Consider the following 17,910-nt stretch of genomic DNA (forward strand, 5'->3'; position numbering starts at 1 on the left):
TTGAAAGAAAAAAGCCTTAATATTGGAAGGGAGATGTTCCCTCCTAAAAAATAAAAATGCTCAGTTTATTCTCCAATAAAGGGAAAAACTGTCTAACTGAATAAATTTTAAATGCACAATTTTAAATGAAAGATGTAGGTTAGAAAAGTAGTTAATGCTGATGTACGTCAAATAAGTTTTGATTCACAGTAACCTGTGTTCTGTCATGCTGTCCTGTTTTGCTTTGTTTTGCCAAGCTAGGCCTCCAGAAGCACGGAGCTGACAATATTTGCCTTCTTCCCATGTTGCTTCTGAAATTGCCCAGGAATTGGCTCTGCTTAACCTCCACCCCAAAGCCAGAAACCCCCACTCCCACTCAGCAAAATCCAAGCCTGTCAGTATAACTTGGCAGACTGTTCCTTGTCCTTCGAGTTAGTGGCCCGGACAACAGGAAGTGAAGCTGGCGGTTATATCCACTGCTTTGTTGCTTCCTTTAAACCTCTGACCTCTACTCCACTTCCAATTACCTACAAAGTTGGGGTATTTTTTTTGTTGTTGTTGTTTTGTTTTTTCCTGGATGGTCCATGAGGTCGTAGATCCTTAACTCGTTTCTTAACACCAGATTCAATTTCCAGTAACCTAGCCAGTAGAGCTTGATCCGGCAACATCTGATCATCTCCTTGTTAGTTTCTGAAAGGCTTCTGAATGTTAGGACCAATCACCTGGCCTGGCTGTGGTGGCCAATGCCTACAAACTCAGCACGCAGGAGGCTGATGTGGGAGGACCATAAGTTTGAGGCCATCCTGGACTACGGAGCAGGATCCCGTCTCAGAAAACAAAATCCCATATGTGTGCATATATACACATATAAATATATCCACATATACATATATGTGTGTGTGTCAGAAAAGTATGTACTATATATGCTTTTTCCCCATTCTCATCTCTTACTTATCTCAGCTCTCTGCTACTTTAACTTTTGCCAAAAAGTGAAATGAAAGTCAACTCACAGGTCAGCTCGATGGCCCGCCGACAGAAGGACTTCTTTGCTCTGTAATTTATGACTAACTGGGAATCCTCCTCAGAGAATGCACCCCTGCACAAAAACAAAGTCGTCCAACCATAAATTATGGCAATGGAACCATGCACTGATGACATGAGGACGTTATGGTGACGTCACCACATATGAAGAGCTCTTCTGTAGCTAAAACGTTTCCCTGCTATGCCAATAGCAGGTGTGAGGCCCTGTGTTTGACTCCCAGTATCATCACAGACAGGAAAGGGCATAAGAAAAAAACAATCCCAGTGGGAGAAATAGATTGCTTTCCTTAAAACTATTTTAGGTCTGCCTGGTAAGCGCTAAACATCTCTGCCCAGGTATCACGAAGGACACAAAAGAGAACTTGGGTAACAATAGTGAATGTTGCCTATCAGTGGCCATGATTACACACGCATGTGTCTTAAGAAAAAAGGGTAGCTGACGCGCTTTTAAAGAGATTTGTTTACTTCTGTGTGTCGGAGTGTTTTGCCTGCCTGCACACCATTGTTCCAGGCCCACACAAGCTTTTTCTTAAGGTCCATTTTTTTTTTCATTAAAAAAAAAACAAAAAACAAAAAACAACTTGTGAATATGGGTATTTCTGTGTGAGTACCTGAGGAGACAAGAAGAAGGCATAAGATCCCCTGGAGCGGGAGTTACAGGTAGCTATGAGCCGCTTGACATGGGTGCTTGGAGCGGAACCCAGGTCCTCGGCAAGAGCAGCAAGTGCTCTTAACCATAGAGCCATCTCTCCTCCCTGACTCAGCATCCCTTAAGTGTGACAGAACATAATATTCTTCACTCTGGCTCACAGAGTTAGAATTGGTAAGGACCTTGGAGGCCACTGGGAGACAGACAATAGCAAAGAAGCTGTTAAGAGGCTCACAGAAGAGATGCTGGAAAAGAAAAAGACAGTTTTAAATTGGGGTGCTCGAATAAAAAAGAACGGTCTCTATTTGAAACGGATAATTACAGAAAATGTGAAAAGCTAGCCAAGGAAGCAGGGGAGGGGAGGAAAGGAGGCAGGGAAGGACAAAGGATGAGAAGAAAACCAGTAAAGAGCAGGAAGCAAGCCGCTTTTAGCCATCCAGGGATGCTGCCCCTGAGACTGCCCCTGCGGTCCCTGTACATACAGCTGGGGCATCTTTCTCTGAAAAGGCTGGAACAGAAGCATTAGGAGTTTCAGGCCTTTTCAAATTCTGGAATCCTGGAACCAAATCTAGACACGAAGCTCATACCCATTCGCACCTACTTCAGACACAGTGCAAAGGTCTCTATCACTTGCAATCATTTTGCACATGAAACAAACTTTCCAAATGTGGCATCACGTTGGCACTCTGTTTCCAACTTGAACCAGTTGGTAGTTCTTATTTTCAGTTTGTGAATGTTTGGGCTGTACCTTAAAAAAAAAAAAATAAGTGGGGGCTGGGGAGATGGCTCAATGATGAAGTGCTTGAGGTGTGAGCATGAGGACATGACTTCTGACCCCCAAGGCCACATGAAAGCTGAGCGTGGTGGTGTGCACTTGCGGCCCCAGAGCTGGAGGAGAAGAGAAAGCAGAATTTCCCCAGCTAACTAGTCAGCCAGCCTAGCCGAAACCTTAAGGCCAGGCTTTAATGAGAACCTATCTCAGAAAATACAATGGAGGAGGCCTGAGGGATGGCTCATTGGGTAAAGGCACTTGCTGCCAACACTGACACCTTGAGTTCAATCTCTGGAACCCTCATGTGGAAGAAGAGAACTAACTAGTTCTTACAAGTTGTCCTCTGATTTCCTTATGTGTACCATGGCACATATTAATTTTTTTTTTTTTTTAATTTTAGGACAGTGGTTAGCAACAAAGGAGAACATCTGATGCTGACCTCTGGTCTCCACACAGGCATGCACAGGAAAGTGCAGATGGACACACTGTGTGCACATCTGCATACTTCACACACACAATAAACAATAATTGGCCTGTTTTTGAAGCTTCTCATTCGGCACTGCTCAGTTTGCATGGTGTATCTTACCGACGCTCTTCTCTGTAAAAGAGTCCATTGTAGGGCTGGCTCCTACTGTCGCTGACTCTGCAGGAACGGGTTTAAGTAGGGAAGTCGGCTGACTCTAGGGTCTGCTTAAGATAGGACAGGCAAAGAGCCCAGCCAGAGAGGCACCAGTAGCCGTCATGACAATGCCATCAATACTGTGAGGTTTTTGTTTTGTTTTGCTTTGCTTTCCTAAGGCGTGGTTTCTTCCATCCTAGCTCTGTGTAGACCAAGTTGGCCTAGAAATCACAAAGATCTGCCTGCCTCTGCCTCTTCCAGGATTAAAGGTATGCTCCACTATTCTTACCCAAGGTTAACCTTTTTAAGTGGGATACTTACCCAAACTTTGTTTCCTGGATTCTTCTTCTGATAGCCAGAGAAATATATAAAATCAACCCAATTAAAATAAACCCACAAAAGCAGCCGAGGATGATGAGCATGGACTCGGTGTTGCCAGGTGCTGGAGTTGATGAGGGCGCGTAATCTACCCTGCCTGGAACAAATCCAAAACATGAATTGGGAAGAATTCTCTGGGATAAATACATAGGATACGTTGGCTTGCAATCCTTTAACCTTTTCTGTGAGCTGTGAATGTAGGTTGTTCTCACTTCATGCAAAGTGAAACAATTCGGACTTTTAACTATGAGTGGAACTAGGGGCTGGAGAGATCGTTCAGCAGTCATAGCACTTGCTGCTCTCGCAGAAGATCCAGCAAGCATCCTTAACTGCTGTCCTAAACCTCGGTTTGTAAAGCTGTTCCTTTTGGATCCGATCTCTCTGTCTTTGAGTTTCCTTCCAGATAGATGCCCTTAGTCTCCCTAGCACTAGGAACTGTGTTCCCAGGTACTGAGTCTAGTGGCTGCAGGAAAGTAATCTACCTCCTATTTAGTACTAAAAGGGAGAGCCTGCTTGGGGATCGCTGGGAAAAAGACAGACAAATGTGCTCTCCGGTCTCATCTGCTAGTGGGTGCAAAGGCCATGTTTGGCAAGAACCTGTAAATGAGTAAGTCATGCTGAAAAAGATGGCTGGGCATGGATTTTTTTTACAACAATGGTTTGGTACCAAACAACCCAGGATGGGCTGGAGTCAGAACAAAGGTGGCTCCTCTGGTTTACAGAGGCATGAACAGCACTTGGCCCATGTGAGGCGTCATGGTGGCTCCTTGCCAAAGAACATCCCAGCAATAGGCAAGAGGTAATATGCATGGTTGGGCATTTAGTTCAGCCAGCCAGGGCAGTATGAGGATGGCAGCAAGAGGAAACACTTCATGTTCTCTGAAGATCCAGTCACAAAGCACATTACCTGAAGGCTGAATGGGCAAAAACAAGGCAAGCAGTAGCTTCAAGCAGAGCAGAAACAAACGTGGTGAACCGACAGTGACAGTCAGAGGCCACTAAGGACCAGTGGCATTGCCTGTCCAGAATGCAGTGCCATGTTCCTTAAGCCAAATTTAAAGGGTAAAGTCCAATTCTAAAAGGACGAATCTTCCTCACAAGTTCTTAGCACTGACACTAAAGGTGGGAGTGTGGGAATTCTCTGGAGTTACTCTTAAGTTCTTTATCATTGCAATGATGCTGTTCGGTCCTTAGTTTGTGCTTGCCAATCAGTCATCATTGCACTGGTCCCACTAGGTAGTCTGAGCTCACATTCTGCAATCAACACCCTGCCCCGACTCACTGTGTTCAGGAATGATTATTTTCACTGGTTCACTGAAAGGGCCAATGCCCCCTTTAGTGATGGCTGCGATCCTCACTGTGCAGGTGGCATTGTGGATTTGGATGGGAATCTGAGCCCAGCTGCCATTCTGGCCGACTTCTTCAGAAAGCTCTTTCTGGTAACAGAGAAGAAACAAGGAAATGAAACACCGAGGCATGGGGATGTCTCCCTAGACAGCTACCACATGCCCCACAGTTCCTTCTGAGGGAGGCCACCCATTCTCCATGCACAGAGGTCATGTTTCCGCAATTTCCTTCTTCACAAAGGCCATTGCCAGGGACACTTCAGGGTGCGTCACGAGGTCGGGGGTGGAGGGTGGCAGCAACTTCAAGCCTTGGGAAACCAAGATGCTGAAGGCATGGCCCTTACAGCGGTCACTTAAGAAACTTCTGGAACAGAGGGAACATGGAGCGGATGCTTCTAGCGCAGTGGTTCCCAACCGTCCTGGTGCTGCAACTGTTTAATACACTTCCTCATGCTGTGTGGCCCCAACCATGACATTATTTTCATTGCCCCTTTGTAACTGTAATTTTGCTACTGTTATGAATCATGATAAAAATAGCTGAGATGCAGGACAGCGGATAGTGACCCCTCCCAAAGGGGCCATAGGAAACACTGTTCTAGATGTTAAGAGCAGAGCCGAACCCTTGAGACCCTGTGTGCACAATGCCACAGACTCACACTGTCCCCTGGCACTGTGTACCCGCTAACCATGCTGGACTCAGCCCAGCTGAGCTTCTGTTCTCTGAGGTCCTGGGGAGTCTGACTAAACACTCTAGATGGATACATGGGGGAAGAGATAGCCTTTCCCTCCTCATGCTTGACAAATGGACAACGGACAATTTGTGCAATTTGAGCTTTTTCTTTCTAAAGCTTTGTTTATTTTGTATACATAACTGTTTTGCCTACATGTATGTCTGTGCACCACATGTGTTCTTGGTGACCTTGGAGGCCAGAAGAGAGGGTGGATCCCCTGGAACTGGAGTTACAGGTGGTTGTGAGACACTGTGTAGGTGCTGGGAATTGAATCTGGGTCCTTTGGAAGAGCAGCCAGTGATTTTAACAGCTGAACCACCTCTCCAGCTCCAATTTGTGCAGTTTTTGAGGCCTGGGTTTACTTTTGCTGCTGTTGTTTTAAAGCCATTGCATGCAACAGTGAGCCACTGAGAGCCAGGGAGAGAAGCAACCAGAAGTGTGTCACCTTCACTGACACACTCCTCAGGCTGCCCATACCTCCATGATCACGATGCTCTCTTTTGGGGGAGATGTATTTTGGGACTAGATCTTTCACTTTTGTTATATTTTTTCAATCATAATATAAGTACAGAATTTCTTCCTTCCCTTTCCTTCCTTCCCTTTCCCTTTCCTAAGCCCTTCCATCTGCACCTCCTTGCTTGCCTTCAAATTCATGGCTGTGTTTTTTTGTTATTGTTACAACCATATATGTATATGTATTTACATATTATATATACATATATACATATATATATATATATATCCCTAAATATAACCTGCTCAAGCTAAGTAACATTACCTGTATGAATATTTTCAGGGTCAAACAAAGATGACAGCAATAGACATGCCAATGTGACTAGGGGAAAGCAAATGAGGCCTCGGCCCTACGCAAAGAACTACACGCTTAGGGAATGCAGAGAGTGGGAGTAATAGTCCTCCCAGGGAAGACCACACCAATTGGCAATCCAATACCAAATGGGCCCAGGTCTTTGAAGTGACAATTGTAGGGCTGTCCGTCTGAAATGAAGCTCTGGGAACCCGTCTTCATCTCTGGATGGAGGAAGTTTGATTTCAGACAGAAATAACAGGTCATGTGGGGCACAGGTACCACAAACCAACTTTGGACTAGAGGTGGTTGGTGGTCACTTCATCTTGGGTTCAGTAGGTCTCAAGCCAGTCACTTCTAGAAATGGTGCAGGACAGAGCTAGCTCAGCCTCAAGGACAGAGCAGGCCAATCATTCATTTTCCAGAGAACACCCGGTTTGGCCTTCCTGAGCTGTTTTCAAATCTAAACTGGAAGTGACCTTTACACTGAGCAAGTGAAAGAAATAAAAAGGGAGATTCTCCACCCCCTCCCCACCCTTCTGCCTGAGCTCATATTTGCCAAAGATTTCTGTTGTTGTTAAATAAACAAAGGAAAAGTTCGCAACGGTGAGAATTGCACATCCTGGGCTGATCCTTTTCAGACAGAAAGTGTTTTATTTTGATAGTGGGTTAGTTTGTAATCGTGTGTTTAATTTGGGGGAAGATAAAACTGAAAATCATTAGGTAGTGTAACTCTACAGTCCACACCCTGAGTCCAGGGGCCCTGAAGTATTTCAAGCTTCTCATTGAGAAGTACACAGCACAGCCCTCAGCCTGATCACTCTTCAAAGCACAGGGCTTCATGCTAAAAAGGGTACTGGGTTTGCTTCTGTCTATAAACTGTTTTTTTTCCTACAAGGATTCAAATGTGATACATCATTTATAAGAAATGATTGTAACGGAACATTTGTCCCTTGGGATCTGCACAGAGTTGGTTCCCTACACAAGATGGCGGGGTGTGTGTTCAGTGGTGGGCACATGTTTAGCTCAAGTGACACTCTGGGTTCTATCTTCAGTATGCAGACACAGACACAATATACCGGGGTACAACTCACTGTAAATTCCTTTTGAAAAAAAAATTAAAATATTTTCAGAATTTCATACACAAGCACTTACATCATTTCCTTCATTCCCTCTCAAATTCATAACCTCCTCTTCTTTAATTTTTTTTGTTTTGTTTTGTTTTTGAGACAGAGTTTCTCTGTGTAGCCTTGACTGCCCTGGACTAGCTTTGTAGACCAGGCTGTCCTCGAACTCACAGAGCTCTGCCTGCCTCCGCCTCCCTGAGCGCTGAGATCATAGGCGTGCGCCACCACACCTGGCTTCTTTAATTATTATTGTCACACACACATAAATACAACCTGCTGAGTCCATTTAGGGTTGCTCATATGGAAATGTATTTAAGGTGGCCATGGGATTGGACAACTATCGTGGTGTTCCTGGAGAAGACTGGGTCTTCCTCTCTCAGCAGCCACTGACTTTGTAGCTCTTCCTGTAGGAGTAGGCCTTGTGAGGTTCTCCAACCCACATTGGCATGAGTGAATGCTCTGATAACTTGTAAGACCTGATAAAGCGTTAAGAGCTGCTATGTCATCTATCTTGTTTTTAACAATACCGTTATTCATATAGTATTGCTAGTGTCGTTAGATTGTTTAGGGAATAATGACCCCAATTTTTTTGTCCTATGGTTCGAACCCAGGGCCTTGTACATGATGAGCATGTTTTCCAGCACTGAGATACATCTCCTAGCCTCAACAAAACAAAACAAACCCAGGCCTGGTGGTACTCACGTATAATCTCAGCAATGGGGAGTCAGAGGCAGGAGGATTGCTAAAATTTCCAGGACATCCAGGGCTACCTAGTAAGGTCCTGTATCAAACAAAACAAGAGAAACAAATATTTTGAGATAGAGTCTCACTATGCAAGCTGCCTGGCCGGATGCTCACTATGTAGACCAGGCTGGTCTTGAACTGCCGGCAGTCTGGGGGAACCACACTTCCCCAGGGCTAGGATTACAGTACAACCGTGCCTGGCTAGGAAAACAAAATGCTTACTAACAGGCATGACTTATTTTCTAAATATTTTCAATCTGTGATTAATTGAATCCATGGATGTGCAAGTCACAGACGTGGAAGACCAACCATTGTTTACAAGGCTTACTTACTTGAGGCCTATGATTCCTTATGAAAGCCCAGAGAGGTTATTTTTCATTTCCACCCTCTATTCCCTAGGTGTTAACACAGGAAAAGTGCAGGGAACAGGGCGTGGCCTGGCAAATGCCACACTGCCATTAACTGTCATTGTTTGGACTCTTAACGGATCGAATGTTGCCAACTGACAGCAGCTGGGAGACCGGTCATTGATTATTCTGGTTTAGGGGTGGAAGTATAACGAACATTAAATGATCAGAAGGCTATCTGGTGCATATTTCAGAGGAGACTTAACAACTTTCTCTATGCGTGTTCTTCAATGGCCATTTAAATAGAGCTTAGAAGCCATTCGCGCTTTAAAAGTTGTACACCGTGGTGGATAGTTGTAGCCCCGGATACTCAGAAGCCTGCCAGTCTAAAAACGCCGGGAAAGCCCCATCTATTAAAAAAAAATCCTGCTTTAAAAAAATGAATGTAGGGGCTGGAAAGATTACTCAGCAGCTAAGAGCATTTGCTGCTCTTCCAGAGGACTGGGGTTTGGTTCCCAGCACTCATGTTGGGTGCCTCACTCCAAGGTGCTCTTCCGTCTTCCTCAAGCGCCCCACACATGGCATACAGCCACCGAGACATATACCCAAACACATTAAAAATAAATCTCAAAACATGAATACAGTGGTGTGGTGGTTCATGCCTATAATTCCAACACTCAGGAGGTAGAGGTAAGAAGATCTCCGTAAACGTGAATCCAGCCTGGTCTACACAGTGAATTCCAGGTCAGACAGCAATACACAGTAAAACTGTTTCAACAAAACCGTAAGCAAGCAAACAAACAAACCAACAAAGGATGTAATGTAGCCTGCTGTTTGGATGTGCTCATATCCATATTCTCAAGTCCATCCTTTAATTCTGATTTTGGACACTGTGAAATCGAGTTAAGATCGGATCACTAACTATCTACCACACATATCCTGTCTTGGAGTTGTCAAGATGCAGAGCAGAACCATTTTCCAGCATGCAATGGTCTGCTCATGGGCCAACTGCATATTTCTCTTTTAGCGAGCTTTCATTTGTTCCAACATAAGGACTTGAAAAATCTGCTAATTTTTTTTTTCAGTTAATGAAATCCAATTCACAATATGGCTTTTGAATGCAATTTCTCATGGTTATTTTTAAAAGTGACTTATAGAAGTGCAAATGACAGGACTGTTGTGAAAGGTGACACTGTCTCAGCTGTGGCCGTGACATCCTCTCATCAATGACGATGAAGAGAGAGTTCTGGAAATGAAGCTGGGTCACAATGATGGTAAACATCATTTCAGATGGGTCAGCGCTCCTCTGGCCCTTCTCCAAGACCCCCTCTCTGCCTCCATGTTCAGATCAGGAGACAGAAGCATAATTGCAGCACAGAATGTCCTCTAAGTAACGTGACCAACTAAGCCTGTTATTGTCACGAGGCACCAAGTACAGAGTGGGCGCAATGCAAATGACCTCATGACTGCATGACCTGACTTCCGTGAGGAGGTAAGTCACCGAAAGGTCGCGGCCTGAACTGTGTGTACATTGTTCTCGCTGCAGAGGGGACCCCGTTGAACAAAGGGCAAGGAGAGAGCAAGGCATGGCTGGGAGGGAGCGGCGCTCGGCGCACTAGGCCGTCAGGCCATTGTCGTTCATAAAGGTTTCACTGCTGCTCTTCGAATGCCGAAGCTCAGGAGGTCCCCTTTAGGAAAGAGGCTTTCACCCAAACCAGAAGGAATGGCTCTTTCAGCATACTGGCTTGTTTCAGAGATCATATGGCTCTGCTGGTATCTTCCACCAACGGAGAGAGACAACATTTCTACTGAACTGGACAATGGCCAAACTGTTCTGCCCTGCACTAAGCCTTCACCACTTTGGAAATGCTGCACTGTCTAAGCCAGTTACTGCCTTAACTCAGCCCACGGAGAAATGCAGTCAACTTTGAGACACTGGGACAAATGTCTTGGGACAAGCCTAGGGAATGGGAGGCTTGTCATAGGACTGCTACAGGTACTCGGCTATGGTTCACTAGAGGTAGAACATGAATGACTAAACCCTCGTCTTTTTCTTCTAGTCCATCACCTACTGCTTCCAACAGCCTGTTTTCTTATACAAAGGAAAAGAAAGAGAAGAAATCCCAATTGTTCTTTTGGGGGAAAAAAAAGCAATTTTTATAGACACTGGATAGCATGGAGTTGGGAATGATGGGAAAAAAGCTTGGACCAGGGCTGTAGCTGTCCACTTGTTTATCCTATCCCTCTCTCCTGCCAGGGAGCTTTGTGAGGTTCTAGACACATGCAATAAAGAGGCTAAACTTGGGACCTACCACCAGGACTAGATGGAGGAGGACTATGATGACACAAGAGCACGTTTTCCATGACCACAGTAGAGGAGGGTGAGGAAGAACCAGTCCTGTCACTGACCAGTGTGTCCACCTCCTCTAGGCTGACTTCTGTTGCTGTGGTAAACACGGAGGCCAAATCAACATGAGGGGAGGAAAGGGCTTATTTTGGTTTACTTTTCTAGTTCACAAGCCATCGTCGAGGGAAGCCAGGGCAGGAACTGAAGCAGAACCCATGGAGGACGCTGCTTAGTGGCTTGTCCTCAGGTTTATGCTTAGGTAGCTTTCTTACACGGCTGAGGATGACCTGCTTAGGAATGGTCCTGCCCACAGTGGGCTGGGTTCTTCCACAAATAAAGGCTCGCTGAATCCTCTCCTCTGGAGGCTGCTTGCTCTCTGCCATTCCCTAGGAAGCTAAGAATGTTCCATGACGATCTTCTTCAGAAACGAATCTCCAGAAATCTCCATGAGGCTGTGAGCTGCCAGGATGCTAAGCCCTGTAGCTCCTGCCTACAAGCTATGATCCTATAACAGCCTAAATCCCCTAAAGACAAGAGTCGCATGATAACAGGGTGACAGGATGGCCTGGTGCTCTGTATTTGATTGTTAATAAATTTGCTCTCTGAGGTCCTTGTGTAAACCTTGCTCCACCTAATTTAAAGTTGATTGGTTAATAAAAAATGCCTACACACCTGGGCGGGGCAGAAGTTAGGGAGGCGTGGCCAAGGGTAGAGTGCTTGGAGGAGAGAAGGATCTCGGGGAGAAGGAGACAGGTACCAGAAGAGGAAGGAAGCAGAGGAAGGAAGCAGAGAGCCACAGTGGAGAAGAGCACTCGGCTGGCATGGATAAAGGAAAACAGCCCGGATGAAGAGCATTAGCAAGTATTTTGAGATTATGGATGGTAGGTAGCCCAGATAGAAATTATTAGGGCAGATGGCATGGGATGGGGGCTTGGAAGGTAAAGGTAGCTTCTGAGGTAATATCTACCTTGCCCCAGGTGAAATAAGACTATTCTAAAATCTATCAGGTATCTGTGTCTTTCATTGATTGTGATAGCGGGTTAAATAACACTGCTATCACAAGAATTATAATAGTATGGGACTAATAATAATTCTCGAGCTAATAATAAACACTATTAGACCATACTTTTAAATTATCTATAACAGCACAGGATAGTTTTTAAGTACCTATTTGCTGATAAATTAATGAAAGGGTAAATGGGGTAGTGAGAAAAGCCCCCGGAAGACTCCATAGAATTTCCTAACATTTCAGTCATCTCTAGTTTCTAACCACATTGTTTGCGTCCCATTGAAAGGTGCCTTGCCCTGCTCAATCAGAACAATCTCCACAAAATGAAAGCTTCTGAAGCCAGAATGCAATCGGCGACTCAAAAGGAAATGACTAAGTGTGCTTTCAGGGTGCAGACTTACGGAAGTCCCCGCGCTCTCCCACGTGTGAGAGATCCGGTAGCCCACCAGTTCCCCATCCTGCCGCTTAATCGGAGGCTTCATCCATTTGATATCCACATTGTTGGTAGATTCGTTCAGAAACACGGTGACATTTAAAGGTGCTACCGATGGAGCTACAAAAGAGAGAGAGAGATGACCACACGGAAAATAGCACGCAGATTTTTATTTTCTTCTCGGTTACTGAGTATTTGGGTTTCAAGTGTTTTATAAGAAAGATGCAAACTAATGGATTTACCCTATCCTCTTTTCAATTAAGGACCATTTAGAGCCAGGCAGTGGTGGCACAAGCCTTTATTTCAGTAATCCCAGCAACCTTGGGAGGCCGTAACAGGACCAGCACAAGTCCCAGGCCAGTGTGAGCAACTTAGGAAAACTGTGTGTCTCAAAATACAAAGTAAAAAAAATGGCTGGGGATATAGTTCCTTGATAGAGTGCTGGCCTACCAGGTCCGAACTTTAATCTTCAATTCAGAGGAAATAAAAAATTCCATAAGTAGAGGGTAATATGGCAACATGGCTGAGCCTGAAGAAGTAGGAGGATCTTTGTGAGTTGGAGGCCAGCCTGGTACACAGGGTGAGTTTCAGGACAGCCAAGGCTAACACAGAGAAACCCTGTCTTGAAAAACAAAACAGTACCACTATGCCTGGAATCCTGTTGCGATGACACTGACTCCTGTCTACATCTGGAAGATGTTGTTTTCGGAATCAGCTGGCACCTGTCAACATCACTAACAGTCTGTGCGGGTGGCCCACTGCCGACTCTGTGTACACTGTTGTTGCTAACTGTAAATTACTAATACGTCTTTTTTGATATTTAAGCGAGAGTGAAAAAAACCCAGAGATACCACAGGAGTTTTGTGTGCCCACTCTCTGTGACGATGGGGAGTAAACACAGAGCTTTGCGTATGCTGGCAAGCACCCTGCCAACTGAGTCACATCCCCGGCTCTCGTGTAAGTTGTTACAAGTAAGGGTTTGGGAGGCTTAAATCCTCAAGATTCACTTGCTGTTTTGATGATGTTGTAAACACACACGTAGGCTAATAACAGCGAGGACGTCTGGGAAGGGGGAGGCTGGTGCTCACGGATTCCTCCCGTAAAACCTAATACAACGTAAATGTTATAAAAATAGCTGTTATATGCTGGGTGGTGGTGGCACATGTCTTTGATCCCAGCACTCGAGTGGGAGGCAGAGCCAAGTGAATCTCTAAGTTTGAGGCCAGTCTGGTCTACAGAGCTAGTTCTAGGATAGCCTAGAACTCTACAGAGAAACCCTGTCTCAAAAAAATCCTAAATGAATAAATAAATTAAATAGCTGTTATGCTTCAGTGTTGAGAGAATAATGACAAGGGGGTGAAAGCCCTTTCATTTTCAGTATGAATGCAACTGATTTTCAAATGTTTTTCATCCTCAGTTACATGACTTTTGAGGATGCTGAACCTGCAGATAAATGGAGCCAACTGTGTATGGTGTATGCATATATAAAATAAGTTAGAAAAAATTCAAGACTACGAGTGCAATCTCTTGGGGGTGAGGATCTCACTAGGTAGACCAGATGGCCTCACCTGCCTCGACCGTCTGAGTTCTGGGACTAATGGCATCTGCCAACATACCTGACTTTTTGACCAAGTATTTGATTTCCAATAAATTACTCTACATATGCATTATACCCATAATAGCGTAGTAACAATAAAAATGGAATACATGCAATACTCAGGCGGAAAGTATAAGGTGAACTTTAATATATTTCCCAATGGAAAATTACTGTGCAGCCACTGAAGGTATATTGATACTAAAAAACCAGCAACAATAACAGGAAGACAACATTACATCAATGGGATGGAGGAAATGGCTAAATAGTACATATTAGATGAATTCCCCCCCCCCCTGGTTCTTTTGAGGCAGGGTTTCTCTGTGTAGTCTTGGCTGTCTTGAACTCACTTTGTAGACCAGGCTGGTCTTAAACTCAGAGAGATCCACCTGCCTCCCAAGTGCTGGGATTAAAGGTGTGATATTTCTTCATTTCTGCTGTATTCTCAGACAAACTCACGAAGTTAAAAAGAATTTCCACCTGGGAAATGTCAAAGAGCCAAAACTCTGCTAGTGAAATCATTTATACACTTTCAGATCTGTTATAGAATTTATGAATAAGCATAGCTAACTAAGAAGGTCTTTCTGTCTGCCTCTTCCAAAGACCCCTATTATATCCATGAGGTGGGGGAGGGCAGCTGTTTAAAAGATATAAGTTCTTTATTATGCTTTTTTAAACTTAAAGGAGCTAGTAAATATTAAATAGAGATTTACAAGCATCAATCCTTCATATATTTGTTCTCTCTCTTTTTCTCTGTGTGTGCGCACACATGCACATGCCCAGTTCTTTATGAAAGCTATAAAGGATATCAGGAGATATGACAGTAGTTGGCTTTTTACTGATGGCTATTGATCTTTAGACAGTGGCAGCTATCTGCAGTGGCCACATTCTTTATATTTCTCTAAATTATGCAGTTTAGGTTTATGCCTGGAGAGAAACTGTTTTGGTTTCTCCTACTGGAACCTCTTTCAATATTTGTCAAGCTGTGGGGAAATGAATACTGCTCTTCCTAAAATTGAATATTAACAGCAGAAATGGAATATTGATATTCTTTTCCTGACTTCTGACTGGGGGGAAGGGGGCGGTAAAGTCATTAAACAAAATTTAGTTGACTGAAGATTGTCTCATAGAATACTCTTAAGTTTTTGGTACCTGTACTATTTTTTTTCTGAATTAAATCTAATAATCCAACACACACACACACAAAAAAAAGATATAAGCTCACAAGGCAAAAGGAGTCAGCCACAGAAGATTTTCTGCACATGTGTGAACACTGAAAAAAGAATCATTAACTCAACAAGCTAATTTCTCACTGCAGCTGGTTCTCCACTCTTCAGAGAGAAAAGAGAGACCAGCGAAAGTCTAGGGAAACCTTCAGGAAAGTCATGGAACAAATGCATACAGTGCATACAGGGCAGAGACTCCAACCCAGATGGGGTAGATGGGGTGGGGTGAGGGTGGGGAGCAATTGTCAGCCACTGAGTGAATGAAAATTAAGACAAAACAAGGCAGTAATTAATATGTGCAAAGAAAATAAAAGCAAAAGTGGCCAATGAAAAAGAAAACCTTTAAATTAGAAACATGCTTAACAAAACAGTATTTAATAAAAGAATTGGAAAACAACAAAGTAAATATTCAAGAAGTTAGAGTAAAAAAAGTAAAGTATGTAAGTCAATTTGAGGAAGAAAACCACAAAATGGATCAGAGAAGTCGCTGAAACATCTCATACAATTTCAATGAAAACAAAGCAGAAAACATTCAAAGGAAAAATCTAGAGCCAGAGGACTTGGCTTCCCAGATTAAAGAGGCCACTAGATACCCACAATAATGCCTGACACACATTTTCCATCACAGTCTATCACAGCACCAGAGCAAAACAAAAAAGATATTCTAGAAAAGTCAATGCAGAAAATATCCCACAGCAACCAAAAGACAAAAACAAACAAACAAAGAAAAAACAAAACACAAAACCTCAGAAATAACTAATATTTTGAGGAGGGAAGGGTTTCTAACCTGACAGTCTACATTCAGAAAAATGACTAACCCAGGATGAGGCAGAGCCATGGAAACCCTTCCTGTCTTCACTCTCCTTGAGAATATGCTCAGCCCAGTGAGATGGTTTGGTTCAACACAGAAGGATGTTGTCTATCATGAAACAGGTAAAGATGCTCTCGCCAAGCCCGATGACCTGAGTTTGACCCTCAAAACCTACAAGGTGGAAGGAGAGAACTCACTCCCCCAAGCCGTCTTCTGACCTCAGCATACATGCTATGGCACAGGCCTGCTCTTGCTCTCTCTCTCTCTAAATAAACAAACAAATAAATAAAAATAAGTGCCATGAAAATCGGGGAATAAATCAAGAAAGATAAATATGTATGACAAGGCAAGAGAGGCCTCATAATAACTCCAAGAGAAGACACGGGAAGAGTGGTGTGAAAAGGTCTAAGGCATCAGTGCCCATAAGGCTGCTCGATCAGACTGGAAACCTCATGGTTCAAGGTCATTGGCCAGACCACACAGAATGGTCTTGTCTCCACAGTAGTTAATAACTGACCCTATTCTGAGCAATGCTGTGGTCTTACTCAACAAGCCTTAAAAGCAATATCCAAGAAGACAAAATGGTCTCTCACTGGCTCACCTGTGTCCTAAAATAATGCCAGCTATCTACAGTAAATTCTTCCAACAAGGTAGAATTCTCATGGTTCTACCAGTGCTAGCCATGAAAGATTATCCACACTATTTGTCTTAGTTAAGGTTACTATTGCTGTGAAGAAACACCATAACCAAAAGCAAGCTGAGGAAGAAGGAGTTTATTTGGCTGACACTTCCACATCACAGTCCATCATCAAGGAAGTCAGGACAAGAACTCAAACAGGGGAAGAGCTGATGCAGAGGCCAGGAAGGAGTGTTGCTTACTGGCTTGCTCAACCTGCTTTCTCATCAACTCAGGACCACCAGCCCCGGGATGGTATCACCCACAACGGGCTGGGCCCTTCCCCATCGATCACCAATTAAGAAAATGCCCTGCAGGCTTGCCTGTAGCACAACTGTATGCAGGCATTTTCTCAACAGAGCACTACTGCATTATGGGACCTCCAACAGTCTGTTATGCACATAACTGAAGTCCTTAAAAGAGAGAAGTAAAAAGGGGCAGAAATATACGAGAAGTGGAGATTTGTACATAGCTCAGTGATAGAGTGTCTCTAATATATGTATGAGGTCCTAGATTTAGTCTACAATACTGTAAGGGCAAGATAGTAGCCCTGATGTTCCCAAATGCGATACAAACTCAAACACAGATACAAGGAGTCCAATGAATTTGAAGCACAAGAAATATTGGTAAAATGGAGCTAAAGCATATTGCTGTGAAATTGTTTAAAACAGGTGCTAAGGAGAGAAATGGGGACAAGGTGCATCTTTATAGACAGAGGAACAAAATCAGGTGTACCACCAACACTATGGTGGAAACAAAGCAAGAAAGGAAACAGTGGAACATTGTGATACACTAAAAAGAAAAACAAGAACTTACCCCGAACCCTTTAAAACAACAACACAGCTCTTTCTGCTGCAGTGATAAACATCAGGATCAGAGACAACTCCGCAGGGAGCTGGAGAAATAGTTAGTTCAGCAGTTAAGAGCTGTTCTTAGAGGTCCTGAGTTCAATTCCCAGCTCCATGGGGTTACATGGAGGCTCACAGCCATCTATCATGAGATTGGATGCTCCCTTCTGGTGTGCAGGTGTACATGCAGATAGAGCACTCACATACATTAAAAACAAAAACCAAAACAAAAACTCCACAGAGGGAAGGGCTCATTTTGTCTTATATTTCCAGGTCACATTGCCTGCAGCAGAAACCATGGAGGAACCACCGCTCGATGTTTCGGTCCTGGTTGAGGCAGGAGGGTCTCTAAGAGTCCGCATAGCAAGTTCCAGGCCAGCCAAGACTACATCGGGAGACCTTGTCTCAAACAAATAGCCCAGCTAGGA

General features: G+C 44.0%; 1 protein-coding gene across 1 annotated transcript in view; it reads right to left on the bottom strand.

The window, feature by feature from the left end:
• Mertk (MER proto-oncogene, tyrosine kinase) overlaps positions 1 to 17,910 on the bottom strand; it is a 98,125-nt gene that overhangs the window by 24,557 nt on the left and 55,658 nt on the right. Inside the window, exons 8-11 of the mRNA XM_021641953.2 lie at positions 12,296 to 12,447; positions 4,721 to 4,874; positions 3,382 to 3,535; positions 990 to 1,075 (exon numbers count right to left, since the gene is read on the bottom strand). Coding sequence (XP_021497628.1) covers positions 990 to 1,075; positions 3,382 to 3,535; positions 4,721 to 4,874; positions 12,296 to 12,447 — 546 coding nt within the window. The remainder of the gene's footprint in view (positions 1 to 989; positions 1,076 to 3,381; positions 3,536 to 4,720; positions 4,875 to 12,295; positions 12,448 to 17,910) is intronic.

Source organism: Meriones unguiculatus, chromosome 18 (assembly GCF_030254825.1).
Source record: "Meriones unguiculatus strain TT.TT164.6M chromosome 18, Bangor_MerUng_6.1, whole genome shotgun sequence".
Taxonomy (NCBI): Eukaryota; Metazoa; Chordata; class Mammalia; order Rodentia; family Muridae; genus Meriones; species Meriones unguiculatus.